The 16,837-nt window shown below is 50.9% G+C and overlaps 1 protein-coding gene across 3 annotated transcripts in view; it reads left to right on the forward strand.

Moving 5' to 3' along the window:
• Positions 1-15,062, forward strand: part of IGFBP2 (insulin like growth factor binding protein 2) — a 30,425-nt gene extending 15,363 nt beyond the window's left edge. For 2 of the 3 annotated variants that reach the window (XM_030804256.1, XM_003254057.3), the window contains exons 2-4: positions 10,870-11,099; positions 12,178-12,318; positions 14,566-15,062. In XM_030804256.1, coding sequence (XP_030660116.1) covers positions 10,926-11,099; positions 12,178-12,318; positions 14,566-14,730 — 480 coding nt within the window. In that variant the 5' untranslated portion in view covers positions 10,870-10,925 and the 3' untranslated portion in view covers positions 14,731-15,062. Of the gene's footprint in view, positions 1-10,869; positions 11,100-12,177; positions 12,319-13,813; positions 13,894-14,565 lie in introns of all 3 variants that reach the window. The other variant, XM_030804255.1, reaches the window with a different exon arrangement.
• The last annotated feature ends 1,775 nt before the right edge of the window (positions 15,063-16,837 follow it).

Consider the following 16,837-nt stretch of genomic DNA (forward strand, 5'->3'; position numbering starts at 1 on the left):
TGAATCAAAGCACAGTCTACTCACTTGGGCCTCAGCAACTAGGTCACCTTGCCAGGTTCCTGGATGGCTTTAGTTGAACCTGAGGAGAAATGTTTGGGACCCATGGAAAGGAGTGAAAGCTGATAGTGCTGTTTGCCATCTTGATATCAATTTCTCTGGCTCTTCAAGGACAGCTTGGCTCATGGGGCCCCAGAGGACGTTGGCTGAATTTGAGCATGTTTTTGTTTTCTCAAACTGTCTGCCTCAGCCCTGACCCTCCCCAGGTCTTTGCAATTCCAGGAATGACCCTGATGTTTATAAAGGAGCCCTTTGGAGAGTGCACAGGCAGGGAGGCTCTGGAGAGGCTGTGCTGTTTCTGCTCACTCGCGGGGAGCCCGAGATGAGATGGCAGCATGAGGGCATACTCTAGAAACCTCCATGACGCCTGGCCAGGAGAGGCCCCTCTGCATATATCCAAGCAAGCATACGTGTCTGTTTACAAACCCATGAGTGGATGAGCTCACAAGGCTGTGTCTCTGCAAAGCTTGTACCCGAGACCACCTCTCTTGAAAAGAAGAGGGATTGTTCTCTCCTCACCAGGAAGTTCTTCAGGAAACTCAGACAGAGCAGAGAGAATCACAAAGGCATGGGGGCCTGGCAATGCCAGAGCTTGAGAGGAGAGGTATCATTCAACATACAGATTCCTTAGTCCTTGCCTCTGACTTTCTGGGGCTGGGGTCCAGGGCTCTTATTTTTAGCAAGCTCGTCAGATGATTTCTGATGAAGAGCTATGTTTGGGAACCTCTGACTGGGTCTAATTCCCTGAATTTACAGATGATGAGTACACTGACACCTGCACAAGTTCAACACCCTGCTTAGCATCACTCAGAATCCCAGGGGTGGTGGCGAAGTCAGGATCGAACCTCAGTCCTTCCTCCCACACTAGGACTGCTTGGCCAAGCCTTCGAACCCAAAAGCTGGTGCTCCAAAGGAAATCCAAAAAACTTTGCAGCATTGTTTGACGTGGAGGGGATTCATCAGCCAGGTGGAGGCTCTCTGCCCTCCCTTAGTGGTGCATCATCTCTTGTAGGTGTTCTGTCACCGTGGAAGGGCAGTGGCCTGTGCCTCTTGGGCTTGCTAGTCAACAGAGGTCACTGAGCTCTTCAGCACTCAGCTGGGTGATTGGCCTGTGGTAGCTGCAGGTGGAGGGAGATGATTCTCAGAAGAGAAAGGCCAGTTCTTGCACTCGTGTGATCTTATAACCTAGGGGACTTGTGGATCTGAAACATCTGAGAAGGCTGTTTGCAGTCATTTACTACCACAAAGGAAACTGGGAGAGGAGGGACCACCTGTTGGAAAACCATGCTCAGAAGTGACTGGTCTGTTACTGAAGGATGGAAGGATGTCAGGTGTTGCATGGCTGGCTCCCTTGCAGGAAGGAAGGGCTCAGGGGATGAGAAGGAATAGGAAGGGAGGTTACAGTGAATGAAGCTGGGTGTCCTTAGGAGATAGATGGACTGGTTGGGGGGATGTCATTAACTAAGCTGGAATGTGTCCTGCGTGCCAGCCTATACTGCGACAGACATCTGTGCACACTATTCAGAATTCCAGTGTGAGAGGCCACTGCTCCCTCTGACCTTTTGAAAAAAAAAGTCAGGGGAAGACACATAAACAGTGTCACTCACCCACAAAGTCTCAGGACTTCAGGTTAAACTTTAGCTAAAAAAGTAACAAATAGAACCCCCATTTCACCTTCCTCTTTCTTAACTTCTGCCTCCCTCCCTACCTCCAGCATGGCCTGAATTACTAATCCCAGCCTGTTGGTAGGCTGTGCTATTGAACATAGTGGCCACATGCTAGATGGAGTTTGGTGACCACCATCAGCCATACAAAGAGGACTGGCTTCGAATTCACTCCAACAAAAGCTGTTTCTTGTATGTGCTGGCGTGTTTATGAGCCCTGTCTCAACTGAGCATGCTTGGTGATTATGAGCTACTGCCTGGCCTCCTTCCTTTTGTCCCTCCCCCTAAATTCTGTAAACAAAGTTAAAGTAATTTAGGCAAATTCATTCTTGCTTAAGGATTTCCATCAAATGGCAGAGAGCTTTGATATTTAGCAATGTATAAAATTTATAAAATCAAAACCAAGCTTTAGAAGAAATATGCAATAGATCATATTGCAGAACTCTCTCATGAATCATTTTTTCCATGCATTTGGCTGTTCTACAGATCAGACATCACCTAGCCTTCCCCTCACATGGCAGATATACCTTTTATTTACCCATTCAAGAAATTGATTGTCCACACATTTCTTTTTTTTTTTTTTTTGAGACAAGGTCTTGCTTTGTTGCCCAGGCTGGAGTGCAGTGGTGCAATCTTGGCTCACTGCAAGAAGTGAACTCTGCCTCCTGGGTTCAAGCGATTCTTGTGCCTCAGCCTCTCAAGTAGCTGGGACCTCAGGCATGCGCCACCACGCCCAGCTAATTTTTGTATTTTTGGTAGAGACAGGTTTTTGCTATGTTGGCCAGGCTGGTCTTGAACTCCTGGCCTCAAATGACCCGCCCACCTCAGCCTCCCAAAGTGCTGGGATTACAGGCATGAGCCACCATGCCTGGCCACCACACATTTTTTTCTAAAGCTTGGTTTTGGCCACAGTGAGAGTTTCTTGGGCTGTCAGGGGTAAAAATACCATGTCCTGTTTAACAGCAGCCATCATTTTAGCAGAATTTTTTTTTTTTTGAGACCGAGCTTCGCTCTTGTTGCCCAGGCTGGAGTGCAATGGCGCGATCTTGGCTCACTGCAACCTCCGCTTCCTGGGTTCAAGCGATTCTCCTGCTCAGCCTCCCGAGTAGCTGAGATTACAGGCATGCACCACCATGCCTGGCTAATTTTTATGTATTTTTAGTAGAGACAGGGTTACTCCATGTTGGTCAGGCTGGTCTCGAACTCCCGACCTCAGGTGATCTGCCCGCCTCGGCCTCCCAAAGTGCTAGGATTACAGGCGTGAGCCACCGTGCCCCGCCCCTTGGCAGAATTGTTAATATCATCTTGAGAAATTAGAGCTCAGAGAGGCTAAAGGTTCTGACTCGTGAGTGAATCTCAAGGGGCAGTGCTGGCATTCAGGGTTCTCGAGTGCTGGTGTTCATTGCTCATTCCAGTTTGTTAATGAATCGTCCACTGCAATGGATATTAGTGGAGTCGTCTAGAGAGCAGGGGGAGGAGGATGGTGGTTAGTATTTATTCTGTTGCCCAGCATATGTCAAGGCTAAGTGCCTTTTGGGAGAAATTAACAAAGACGGAGTCATGTGAGTTTTCTGCCCAGCTAGGGTGGAACCAGGAAGCTGCAGCCAACCTTCATTCCCCTGGCCCATTACTCAGAATTAACTCTTGAAAGGCTTGGAATGCTATTACCTGTTGCAAGAGGTGAGTCCATTGGAGGAATGACAGGTTCAGGGTTGGCTTAGATCATCTCTGTAGTCCTCCTCTTCCTCAACCCTGCTCTTAGATTTTAAGATAATCATGAGCTAGGAGGAGAAGGCTGGAAAATGGTAAGTCTTTCTTCAGAATAAAGAAAAGAAAAAAGAAGGGAGACACACTGAGCTGTTAGGAAGATGTGATTGTTCTAGGTAGGGAAAAGGTCTTATTTCCTCACCAGGTCTGGATAAGGACCGAGGCCACACACTCTGAGGAGGAAGGACCAGGGAGGTGCTTTTAGATTCTTGGGGCTTAGTTTCCTAAGAAAGCTTTTTAAGGTCTCTCTTAGATCAGGAATCACCAATTTCCAAATAGAGCACTGAGGTCAGAATATTGTGCTAGGAGAAAATGAGATTTTATGGGAGTCTGTTTCTGTCAAACACAAGAGTTTGATTTGTTGAGTAAGATCATTGATGCAACAAACAGGATTACATTGGAAAAATGGGCTGTGCCAAAATTAAGTCTGAAAACCTGAGTATGAATGCATAGAAGTGAACAATAAAGGCTCTTTCTCTTGGGCTGTCAGCTTCCAGCTGCTCTCCTTGGCTAAATTAGTAAGGGTGGGCCAAAAGACAATGTAGGGACCCCATGATAATTGTGAAGAACTGCTGATATGACAGAGAGGTTGCGTTTGCTCCTGTGAATTCAGATGGTAGTCCATCTGGGCTCAGGTTTGCCATCTGTAAAATGGGACAACGATCCATTTCTTTTCATCCCATCTGCCTTCCTCATCTCCAGCTCCCCTCTAGGGGTCTTAGGTAGAAAGGTGTGGCAATCTACCCAAGGCAGGGGTGGGAGTTCTCCCCTGCCCTTCAGGCCCCCCACTAATGGCTCTGGGGTTGTCTGTCATCTCCCTGACTTCTCTTTGGAAAAGCTTGACCTTCTATATGTGAAATCCCTTGCTTCTGTGTTGACCCATTTCCCCAGGTGCTATGTAGGGGAGAAGAGCTAATGCTTACTAATCTACAGGGAAAGTCTCTTCAGGGGCCTTGGAGGTTTCTATCAACCATTTCTAAGCCCATGAGCCTTTTCCATTGATGTCATTTGGGTTGCTAAGAACCATTTCTTATAGTGACCTTTGCACCAGAGCCTGTGGAGTTGCATACATAAGTGGTTGCTTAATAAATATTATTCTGAACTTAACTCTCTTAGGCAGAAAAAAAATACAACTTGGTATTTTTGTTCTGAGGGCAAATTCCATCTCTAGCTGGAGTTCGACATCTGGAATGTTTTCCTGTGGATTGTTCCTGCAGCCTATAAGAGAATATATGGGAAGAACTTGGTAACGTATGATGATGCCCTTGTCTGACTGAGGGGAGGAGGGGCGCTATGTGGGTACTTTCCTGGTAGGCAGGAAATGGAAGTGGCTAAGAGCTAACCCCATGTGTGCCTACTGTGTGCCAGGCCCTCACTGTAGATGCAGGCAGCATCTCTTTGGATCCTCCCAGTGGCCCATAGGAGGTGCATACTGTTTGTCCTCTTTTTACAGATGAACAATGGAAGCACAAAGAGTGTAAGGAACTTGTCTGGTGCTGCACAGCTCAGTAGTAAAAGCTTGAATTCCAACTCAGGCAGTTAGATTTTGGGGTTTGAATCTCTTGGCTGGGAACAGTAACAAGGAATGCAGGCTCTTCTCAGCCTACAATGCTTTCTGATCTCTGCCCGGTCAACTCTTTCGTTTCCCTTCCCTGGGCTTCTACTTCAAGATGTGGAGTTCAGATCTGGCCACTGGATTTGATTCCAGAAGCCTGTTCCAGAGAAAGAAACAGATGCTGATGCATGGTCTTGTTAAACCATCTTTAAAAGACCTTGCATCAGCAAACCAGGCCTGTGGATTTCTTCATCTTATTGGCATGTTTGTTGGCACTGCTGAGATCAATAAAGAAATGGAATAAAACATACCCTTGAATCCAGGTGGCCTCTGTGAGGGTGGGCAAACTTGACCTTCACCTCAGAGAGTTTGGGACATCTCAGGACAGGAAATCAACTTTGTCCTCCTGGAGGAACACTGCCAACTTGACCCCAGCCTCCTGGGACCTGGAGCCAGGGCTGCATATGGCATCTGTGGGCCCTGGACACTGCCTCTGTGGGCCCTTCTGTAAAAACCTATATTTTTAAAATTTAAAAATTATTATTTTTCATTTTTGAGACAGGGGCTCACTCTATCACCCAGGCTGGAGTGCAGTGGCATGATCATGGCTCACATGATCATGATCATGCAGCCTCTAACCCCTGGGCTCAAGTAATTTCCCACCTCAGCCTCCCAGGTAGCTGGGACCACAGGTGTGCACCATCGTGCCTGGCTATTTTTTTTATTTTTAGCAGAGACAAGGTGATATAGTTAGGCTTTGTGTCCCCACCCAAATGTCATCTTGAATTGTAATCCCCATAATCCCCACGTGTCAAGGGAGAGATCAGGTGGAGGCAGCTGAATCATGGGGGTGGGTCCCCCATGTTGTTCTCGTGATAGCGAGTGAGTTCTCATGAGATCTGATGGTTTTATAAGGGGCTCTTTCCCGCTTCGCCTGGCACTTCTTCCTGCCACCTTGTGAAGAAGGTGCCTTGCTTCCCCTTCGCCTTCTACCACGATTGTGAGTTTCCTGAGGCCTCCCCAGCCATGCTGAACTGTGAGTCAATTAAAGCTCTTTCCTTTATAAATTACCCAGTCTCGGGCAGTTCTTTATAGCAGTGTGAAAATGGACTAATAAGGTCAGGTGTGGTGGCTCATGCCTATAATCCCAGCACTTTGGGAGACCAAGGTGGGCCTCCTGTGGCAAGGAGTTCAAGACCAGCCTGGCCAACATGGTGAAATCCCGTCTCTACTAAAAATACAAAAATTAGCCAGGCATGGTGACGCATGCTTGTAGTTCCAGCTACTCGAGAAGCTGAGGCAGGAGAATTGCTCAAACCCGGGAGGTGGAGGTTGCAGTGAGCCGAGATCGTGCCACTGCACTCCAGCCTGGGTGACAGAGGGAGACTGTCTCAAAAAACAAAAAAAAATCAGAAAACTGTATTTTATAACTTGTTTAATAAATGCAAATGTATTAATATTATATATTAAGAATTTTTAACCTAAAAGTTATTTTTTTTTCTGATGTTAATAGAAATCAAAATACATCCTAGGCACTATGCCTCCAGAGCCTAATGGACAAGTTGGCCCTGCCTGGTGCCTTCAGGCCCAAATGCACATTTATCTGTGTGTGCCCCTCTCCTTTTTCAAATGTGTTTCCAGAGATTGCAGAGGGCCTTCTTCTGAGGATTAATGTTGGATTGACCTCTGGGACGCAGCCAAAGGATGGTTCTTTGGCCACTGTGGTACAAGAGGGCTTAGTGAAGAGGGGGAGCTGCAGGCTGAAAGTCTTCTGGGAGGCCCAGGGAAGACCCTGTGCCCTGCCCCCAAGAAACTGTGGACTAGTGTGGCTGCAGATGGAAGGGTAGTGGAGGGGTCTTAGCTGTGGATGCGGAATATTTGCTTTATATGGGGCCTGGAGCCATTTCAGCAAATGGGCTATCAACTTCCAGGTCTTGGGCTAAAAGCCTGACTCCAGAACAGTGATTCTCACCCTGGGCGATTTTGCCTCTCTGGGGCCATTTGGCAACGAATGAAGACACATTTTTTGTTGTTCCAACCTGGGGAGGGTGCTACTGGTTTCTGGTGGGTAGAGGCCAGGAATGCTGCCCAACATCTGGAGTACACTGGATGTTCCAGACATTGAGTTCGGGTGAGCGGAGCCTTTCCAGAAGCTGCTGGATAGAGCTACACATGAGCTGCCTTTCCTGTCTCCAACCAGACAACGTGTCGTTACAGACATAATAGAGACTGGCTGCCTTCACCCAAGCCAGTTCCCAAAAGGGCAGAGCCAGGTGAGCCTCTGAGCATCACAGACTTCATGTCCACAGAGTGGAGAGTTTCAGAAATGGTGGCAGGGTGCAGTACCAGCAGAGTCCCAGAGCCCCTGTCTTCTCTAACACCCTGTGGGCAGAATGCGGTGTTGAGGTCTCCAGATATCCTTCCTGCCTCTGTGGGCACAAAGCTGGGTAGGGTGCGGTAAGCAGGGTGATGCCAAGGGTGATCTCAGGTACCAAGGGTTCGGGTGAGGGCAAACTGGAGGTGCCCCACTTCGTGTCTGGGAAGGGCAGCGGGGTGGAGGCAGGGAGGCTGGGGATGAGTGCGTGCGCTGCACGGCGTCTGTGTGCTGCGTTAGAAGTTAGTGTTGAGATGGAAAGTTGACTGAACCTGACCTCTTCTGTTTGTTGTCCAGGTTTGTCTGATCTCAGACTTTCCCTGGCCTTTCTCTTTCACCCTTTTGTTCCTGACCTCTGGGGTCCATCTGAAGAGGGAAGGGGGGCTCTTCTAGTAGGGTGCGGACCTGGTGGCACTGAAGAAATCTGCCGCACGATGGGGTGACTCAGTGTCCCTGTTCTTGGGAACCTGGCAGGCAGCTGAGCAGGGGGACTCACTCAGCCTGCCTCTCTGGGCCCCTGGGTGTCTGCTGCTCTCCATGTGGAGGAGCACAGAGGGCAGGGCAGGATGGATGAGGAAAGCTGCGGGCTGGTGCCTGGGTCTGATTAGACACGGTGGAGCAGGACTGCAAACTAGCCTGGAGGCGCACGCTAAATCGGCCTTTTCCTGTCAGTGGTGCTGGGCTGCCGGGCCGCTGGAACAATTTAATCTGTGCTGGCTTCATTTATGGTACAACCCAGGCTCCCCAGAGCCCCTGTGGGAATACCATTCTAAATGAAAGGATTTTCCAGGTTTCAGAGGTTTATACATTTAAACATTGCAATTTTTTTTTTTCTGAAGTTCAACAATTTTGGATAAAAGTCTTTTAAAATGATGAATAGGTAGATTTTAATTCCCTCCCCTTTTTGATGTCCCAAGCTCATCATCATCAACATAATTCTTGTTTTGGGCTAGAAGACATGGAAATCCCCAGGGTTCATTGAGGGGTGTGGCATTCATTGTTTGCCACACACAAAAGGTACCCGGAGTTTGTATGTTTTGTTTTCTTAGTGTCCTCTTTCCTCTCTGCCATTTGATCCTTCTTGCTACTGTCCACATGTATTCCTTCTTTGTCCCTTCAATATTGTTGACTTTCTTCTATGGCAGCCTTGGAAACCAGACATCCAGAAGCCAGGCTTCCTGGAGCAGAACTGTTGTGAACTGTCTCGAGGCTCCTCACGGGATGATTCTCCCCTCATCTTGAGTAGAAAGTGCCAACATTTAAACATGCTCAGCCATGGTAACAGCTATCAGGATGTTCAGAGCTTATTTTCCTTGGTTTCCCTGTTCTTGGTTGGGTTTCATGCTGCTGAAGTAGTAGATAACTGGGGCATTCGTCATTGTCATCATCATCAACGTAATAACCACCAGCAACATGGATATAGAATTTCTGAGCTCCAAGTCGTCTTTTATTTATTTATTTATTTATTTTTGAGGCAGTGTCTTGCTCTGTCGCCCAGGCTGGAGTACAATGGTGCGATCTCAGCTCACTGCAAACTCCACCTCCTGGGTTCAAGCGATTGTCCTGCCTCACCCTTCTGAGTAGCCGGGATTACAGGTGTGTGCCACCACACCCGGCTAATTTTTTTGTATTTTTGGCAGAGATGGGGTTTCACCATGTTGGCCAGGCTGGTCTTGAATTCCTGACCTCAAGTGATCCACATGCCTCAGCCTCCCAAAGTGCTGGGATTACAGGCGTGAGCCACCGCACCCGGCCTAAGTCGTCTTTTGACTGCTTTTTTTTCGTCATACTCTCAACAGCTCTATGAAGAAAGAACTGTTATTATCCAGCAACTTATAGTTAAGAAAGTAGAGGCACAGAGAGGGTCTGTGTGGGGAGAACACATGCAGCTGATATAGAAAATGGCAGAGCTGGGATTTAACCCGACTACACCCCTTTAACCAGAGCTGCTACCCTGGGGACGGCGTGCTGGCTTCTAAAGGAAGCTGCTGCATAACAAGTGAAGACTGACTAGTTATCAGGCTCGGAGGGAGGGGAAAGGACAGGGGCAACCCCCATCAAATGTCCCATATGCTGGGGCCTATGCTGGGCACGCCTTGACAGCAAGTGCTGCTGGAATGCCAGCACCCGCTGCTGTCCCTGGCATGGAAGAGGCGCCCCCTCCCTTAGTTGGTGAGTGAGTGAATACTCTTGTATAGAATTACTCTAAGAGTCATTCATTTGTGTTCTAAGGGCTGTAAGTTTTTGAAGGTGCATTAATGGGGAAGAGAAAATGTGCAAGATTGGTTGAAAAACACCCCTCTGCACCCACCCAGATCTTGTTGGGACCTGCAGGAGAGCAGCTCTGGGTAGGATGGTCTGGGGCTGTTTGCTGTGTCTCCAAGGGGCTGGGGCTGGGTGGTGTGAGGCCCTGCCCTTCTGGAGCTTGCCGGGTCTTGTCTCCTGGTTACAGCTCTGCCTTGCGATTCAGATCCTCTCTGCCTCCTTTGGCTGGACGTGCCTCAGCCAGAGTGAGACTGTGGCAGGCTGGAGCTGTTTTCAAGGCCTCCTTCACCTAGGCTGTGCATACAAAAGGTTGAAGAAAGTATAAGGAGACTTAATGGATGCTTCTTGGACAGACGTCACAAAGCTTCATGCCCTGCAGAAGCTGAAGCTATGAAGTCGAAGGAGTCATAGTTCCTGTTCTTGGGGCTCTCAGTATAATGGGGTTGGGGGGTGGGCTGCACAGACAGACTTGGGAACGAGGGAATGTCAGTGGGGCAGAGCTGTAGCTGCCTTGGAGCAGCACTATGGGACCTTAGGCGGGGCCAGGTGGGCAAGTGCAAAGTGACAGCAGGGGGATGCTGGGACCAGGTTCTGGGTGGCGACGTGGCCTTCCACCTTCTCACTCCTTTGCCATACATGCTGCAGCCCAGTGATGTCTGTGGCACGAGTTATAAAAAACTCAACTAATTCGTGCTCTTCCAGACCACAAATGAAGAACTTTAAACTGGGGGTTATAGTGGGAGAATTTGGGGGGTCCCAGAAAGGACTTAAACCCATTCCATGGTCAGGGCCTTTCGAATGCATTCATCCCTCTGTGCGCCTCTGTTCTGCCCCAGCCTTGTAAGAGGGTCCCTATCATTCTTCTAGAGCCAGACAGCCTGATTTCAAATCCTGAATCCATCACTTTTCAGATTTGTGATCTTGCTCAAGTAACTGACCTCTGTGAGCCTCAAATTCTCCATCTCTGAAAGTTGGGGAGGGTGCTAGTAGTACCCACCTAAGAGTTAAGGTGAAGCTGAAATTGATCATCCATGTAAATTGCTCAGCACAGGCCCTGACAGGCCATCAGCACTCATTAGCCACGCGTCATCTCCACCCTCATCATCGTTACGGTCCAGGTGGCTCCTGAGGGCACGTCTCTCTGGGAAACCGGACCTGGAGCTCTTCTTCCCTTCCTCTCTCGGCAGACAATGGCGATGACCACTCGGAAGGAGGCCTGGTGGAGAACCACGTGGACAGCACCATGAACATGTTGGGCGGGGGAGGCAGTGCTGGCCGGAAGCCCCTCAAGTCGGGTATGAAGGAGCTGGCCGTGTTCCGGGAGAAGGTCACTGAGCAGCACCGGCAGATGGGCAAGGGTGGCAAACATCACCTCGGCCTGGAGGAGCCCAAGAAGCTGCGACCGCCCCCTGCCAGGGTCAGTGAGGGTCAGGTCTGGTGGAAGGGGTGGGAGGACAAGGAAAGTGGGGTCTCAGCTGGAGGAGGGTATCCCAATAAGACCCTCGTCTGGTGTGACCTGTAGGCAAAGCACTTTTCTGTCCACAAACAGTTGTGGAACATAGTGACCTTTGGGGCAATCAGTATCTCTGGCTGTGAAATAGATTGGACCTGTGGTTTCTTGATGTTCTTTCCTTCTAAAACCTTCACATTTCTGTATGGTTTTGGAACATAGACACAGAAAATGAATCCCAGAGATGAAGACAGAGTCCCTGAAACTTGCTTACTTTTTTTTTTTCCTTCCTCTGAGATGGGGTCTCACTCTTTGCCCAGGCTGGGGTGTAGTAGCGCCATCACGCCTCACTGCTGCCTCCAACTCCTGGGCTCAAGTCATCCTCCTTCCTCAGCTGCCTGAGCAGCTGGGACTATAGGCGTGCCCCACCACACCTGGCCAATTTTGTATTTTTGTGTGGAAATGGGGGTCTCACTGTGTTGTCCAGGCTGGTCTCAAACTCAAACTCCTGGACTCAAGCAATCCTCCCACCTCGGCCTCCCAAAGCGCTGGGATTACAGGCACCAGCCACTGCGCCTGGCCTGAAACTCAGTCACTCTTTTTGCCATATGCTTCCCTCACTGAACTACCCCCTCTCCTCTTTCCTGCCCAGCTCTGCCATCTTGGGTCCCGGCCCTGGTTGGTTTTATGGAAAGAAATGGAGCTTGGGCATGGGGCAGGGGCATAGAGACTCTGGAGACAGCCACTTGGATGGATATTTGGAGGTAGAGCCCATTCTGACACATGAAAGCCACGGTCACAGAACAAGGAGAGGAGTGAACATTCCCATCCATACAATTTTCTTTAGGGGCTGGGGTTGGGCACCCAGCATGGCAGGGAGATCCCCGGGCAGGCTGTCAGAAGTCCCCCTGTGCCCCTTGCTGGCTGTGTGACCATGGGGAAGTCCCCTCCCCGTGCAGCAGCTTCTCCCTGAGCTTGCGTCTGGCGCGTGCTTCATGGGCCTGCTGTCCTCACTGCGGGCGTCCCCTGCTGTGTGTGCTTGCAGACTCCCTGCCAGCAGGAACTGGACCAGGTCCTGGAGCGGATCTCCACCATGCGCCTTCCGGACGAGCGGGGGCCTCTGGAGCACCTCTACTCCCTGCACATCCCCAACTGTGACAAGCATGGCCTGTACAACCTCAAACAGGTGAGCATGGTGCCAGCCTGGGCCAGAGCAGCTCCTCCTCAGCCCTGGGCCCCAGAGGTGCCTTGTTTCTCCCTCACCTGTCTGTAATCCTCTGAGGTCTGAGCTGAGTGAGAGACTCAGACTCATGTCACCGTGGGGATTGGGATGCCAGCTGCCAGGCCAGGGAGGGTGCAGCTTTTCTCCCTGCCTCCGATGGGTCAGTTGCTGGCTCCACTTGCCCAGCCACCCACCAGCCTCACTTGGAGTCCAGGTTGGGAGGAGGCTCTTGGAGAAGGGAAGTGGCTTAAACCAAGCATCTTCACTTTGATCAGATATTGACATCACCTGGAGCTCTTCCTGGGCCCGTCCCCAAATTGCCATGTGGTAGGTCAGGTTTGCAGCTCTAATAAGCCTCAGGTGAGGCTGATAATCTGCGACCTACACTCCCACCATCATTGATTTCAACCACTGGCCTAGTTGTCTTCATGGTTTCGAAGTATCTCAGGGAATGAAGAGTCAGGGATGGAGAAATGCCGTTGGAAAGATTCTGAAAAGCCATCTAGAGGCCGGGCGCGGTGGCTCACGCTTGTAATCCCAGCACTTTGGGAGGCCGAGGCGGGCGGATCACGAGGTTAGGAGATCGAGACCACAGTGAAACCCCATCTCTACTAAAAATACAAAAAATTAGCCGGGCGTGGTGGTGGGCGCCTGTAGTCCCAGCTACTCGGAGAGGCTGAGGCAGGAGAATGGCGTGAACCCGGGAGGCGGAGCTTGCAGTGAGCCGAGATTGCGCCACTGCACTCCAGCCTGGAAGACAGAGCGAGACTCCATCTCAAAAAAAAAAAAAAAAAAAAGCCATCTAGAACACCATTGTAAATACGTTGGAGAAAATGAAATTTAAGTAAACCACTCAGGAGCCCTTCTCCCTCCTCTTTCCACCTTCTGTTCATATACATTTTAACAGTCAGTGTGCATATGCAATATTTTCCCTGTAATGTACTTTTTTTTTTTTTTTTTTGAGACGGAGTCTCGCTCTTGTCTCCCAGGCTGGAGTGCAGTGGCGCGATCTCAGCTCACTGCAACCTCTGCCTGCCGTATTCAAGCAATTCTCCTGCCTCAGCCTCCTGAGTACCTGGGATTACAGGTGCCTGCCACCATGCCTGGCTAATTTTTGAATTTTTAGTAGAGATGGGGTTTACCATGTTGGCCAGGCTGGTCTTGAACTCCTGACCTCAGGTGATCCACCCACCTCAACCTCCCAAAGTGCTGGGATTACGGGCGTGAGCCACCACACCTGGCTGGGCATTGGGATTTTTATAAAGCTACCCTGGTGGCTCTAATGGCAGTCTGGGCTGACCTAAAGTGTGGGTGTGTGAAGCCAGGAGATGGGAACAGGGCTCTGCTGATGGCTTAGGGGGTCTCACCTCTCCACCCCCTTCACCATCCAGGCACCTTGACCCTCTAAATATTAGTTTAATATTAAAGGCTATTTGTGTACATGCCCTCTAAATGTAAGCCGGCTAACTCCATTTGGAGCTCAGAAGAAAAAGTCTCGATCACTTCTCATGGAAAACAGGCTGTCTGCTGCACCTTTAGGTAACTAATGTGATTTGCAGGAGTAGTTAGCTTATGCATAAAACAGAGACCTTGGAGTGGGAATGCCTGGCTTCCATCTCAGCTGTGCTTCTTACCAACTGTGTGACCTTGGGCACGTTGCTTAGCCCATCTGTGCTTCAGTTTTATCATCTGTAAACCAGGGATAATAATGGCATCCAATTCACAAAGTGGTTGTGCGGATTAAATGACTATATTTGTTAGAAACTGAACGAGCAGTGTGTCTTTTGCTCACACAGTGCCTGGCACACACTGATTTTGATTGCAACATGAGGTTTTTCACCTGACACTATGACTAAGCTTCAGTATGCTGGGTCCCCCCCACTGGATGGGACCTTCTTGAGGCTGGGGACTGAGTCTTTTTGTCTTCGGGTGTCCTGAATGGCCTTGCTAATCAGAGGGGTCCCTGGGCGGGCAGCATCAGCATCATGCTTGGAGCTTGCTAGCCATGCAGAATTTCCAGCTCTCCAGGGATCTACTGCATGGGAATCTGCATCTTATCAAGGTTCCCTGGTGCATATTTGAAGTTGCGAAGCTCCACCCGGCAGCGCGTGGGTAGCTGCAAGGGGTGGCTGCTCAGTGGATGCCGGGTTGAGGGAGGGAAGGAAAGTTGCTGGCTGCGGGCTCCTCCATGCTCTTCTCCTCTCTCCTCAGTGCAAAATGTCTCTGAACGGGCAGCGTGGGGAGTGCTGGTGTGTGAACCCCAACACCGGGAAGCTGATCCAGGGAGCCCCCACCATCCGGGGGGACCCTGAGTGTCATCTCTTCTACAATGAGCAGCAGGAGGCTCGCGGGGTGCACACCCAGCGGATGCAGTAGACCGCAGCCAGCCGGTGCCTGGCGCCCCCGCCCCCGCCCCTCTCCGAACACCGGCAGAAAACGGAGAGTGCTCGGGTGGTGGGTGCTGGAGGATTTTCCAGTTCTGACACACGTATTTATATTTGGAAAGAGACCAGCACCGAGCTCGGCACCTCCCCGGCCTCTCTCTTCCCAGCTACAGATGCCACACCTGCTCCTTCTTGCTTTCCCCGGGGGGAGGAAGGGGGTTGTGGTCGGGGAGCTGGGGTACAGGTTTGGGGAGGGGGAAGAGAAATTTTTATTTTTGAACCCCTGTGTCCCTTTTGCATAAGATTAAAGGAAGGAAAAGTAAAGTGTGTGTCTTTTGCCTGAGTCTTTGGGGTCTTCCAGGGAGAGATGCGGAGCCTGGCCTAGGTTGGCCTTCCCGCCAGCATCCAGCTTTGCCCCTGGCTCCTAGGAAAATGGGAAAGGCCCTGTCTCCGTTTCCCATTCATGAAATGGCAATAAGAAGGAATGGGAACCTCCTGAATCCAGATCAAACCCTCCAGTGCAGCCCCAGGACTCCCAGGTGAGGCTTCTGCCCCCATGCGGCCCCTGCCTGGCGCTGTACAGGGGCAGGATGTGTCACGGGGTGGGGGTCAGGGGAGATGTGGAGCGTGGGTCCGGCTTCCTCCCTCCCACATTCAGATAACACTGCAGTGGGAGATAAGGAACAGGAAACGTTGGGATTGTTGTCGTCTGGCCCCTGAAATAAAGGAGGCTCCCCCCTGCCCAGCGTGAGACATTTCCGCTCAGCCCCCTAAGAAAGGGAGTAGGGCTGTGGTTAACTGGCTTATTCATAAAGATGACACCACTGAGAATTCAGGTGCTGCTCTCTAAGGGGCCCAAGGGATTTGGTCTCCAGACCAGCAAATATCAATTGAAACAAAGGGCTGTGAGTGTGTCAAGGTGTGCAGGCTGAGGGACTGTGGAAGGAGGCACAGAATGTGGCCTGTTTCCTCAGCAGAGTTCCACATCAGGGCTCACCTACATCTGCCACTGTGTTCTGCTGGCCTCTCAACTCCAGTGAATTCCAGAGGGCTTATGCACCCCCACCCCTGCTTTGCAATGGGCCATGGGGGGAGAAAGCTCACTATTTGAGGCCCACAGTCCCTGCCCCCTAACCTTCCTCGGTACGTGGCCCAGGACCTGGCCTCTCCTGTCACTCCCCTCTCCTGTGGCTGGAGTCTGATCCCTTCCCACAGAGGAGGGGCTCCCCAGGGGCCTAGCCCAATCCACTACCTTCCGGACCTTCCATCTGGTGAGTGTGGAGAGGCGGAGGGATGGCAGGCCCTTTACCAGGTGTGACATAAGTGTAGCTGGAATGCAAGACAGCTTTCTTGGAGTGCAGGAAAACCAGATCCCCAAGAATAGATGGAGCCCTGCCAGGAGGGTGTGTTCTAGGCTGCAGCAGGCCAAGGCCAGCACTTGGCCACTGCCCCAAAAGTATTCATTCAGCGGATCCTTGTGCATCCGTGGAACAGGCACTATTGTTAGTTACACTTTACAGATGAGGAAAAGGTCCCCAGAAGTGCCCAAACTCTCCTGCCCTGGGTCTGGGGACCCCTAACTCCAGCGCGTGGCAGCCACCCACCCCTGAGTTATACTGGCCCCGTGGTGGAAGCAGGTGGGACGCTTGGAGAGGGCCTAGAGGGCTCTGGGCACTGGATGGACCTGGGGCCTGAAGCTCAGCAGTCCCTGCATGGCGTCTGATTGTCTTTCATTCGGCGCATGTGTGCTGCAGCTGGCCCTTCCCCCTGCCCTCTGAGTTGCTGCAAAGAGCAGTCAGCACCCGGGTTGCTGTCCCCAGGTGGAGCTGCTATCCCTGGGTGGAGCAGCCCGTGCCTGCCCTCCTGGGAAGCCTGGTGTTTCTCAACCTCGGTGAACATTTGACTCGGCGGTGGCACCTAAAACAAAAACTGATGCCAGTACCTCAGCTTCAGACATTCTGATGTAACTGGTCTGCCACGGAGCCCAGGTAGGGTCTTTTTCCTTTCTTAGGTTCCGTGGTGATTGTGGACCAGGGAGGGAGAAGGCAAGAAAAAGGCCTGAGTCAGGACACCTGGGCTTGGATCCTTTCCCACGACTT

This window comes from Nomascus leucogenys, chromosome 22a, assembly GCF_006542625.1.
Source record: "Nomascus leucogenys isolate Asia chromosome 22a, Asia_NLE_v1, whole genome shotgun sequence".
Lineage (NCBI taxonomy): Eukaryota > Metazoa > Chordata > Mammalia > Primates > Hylobatidae > Nomascus > Nomascus leucogenys.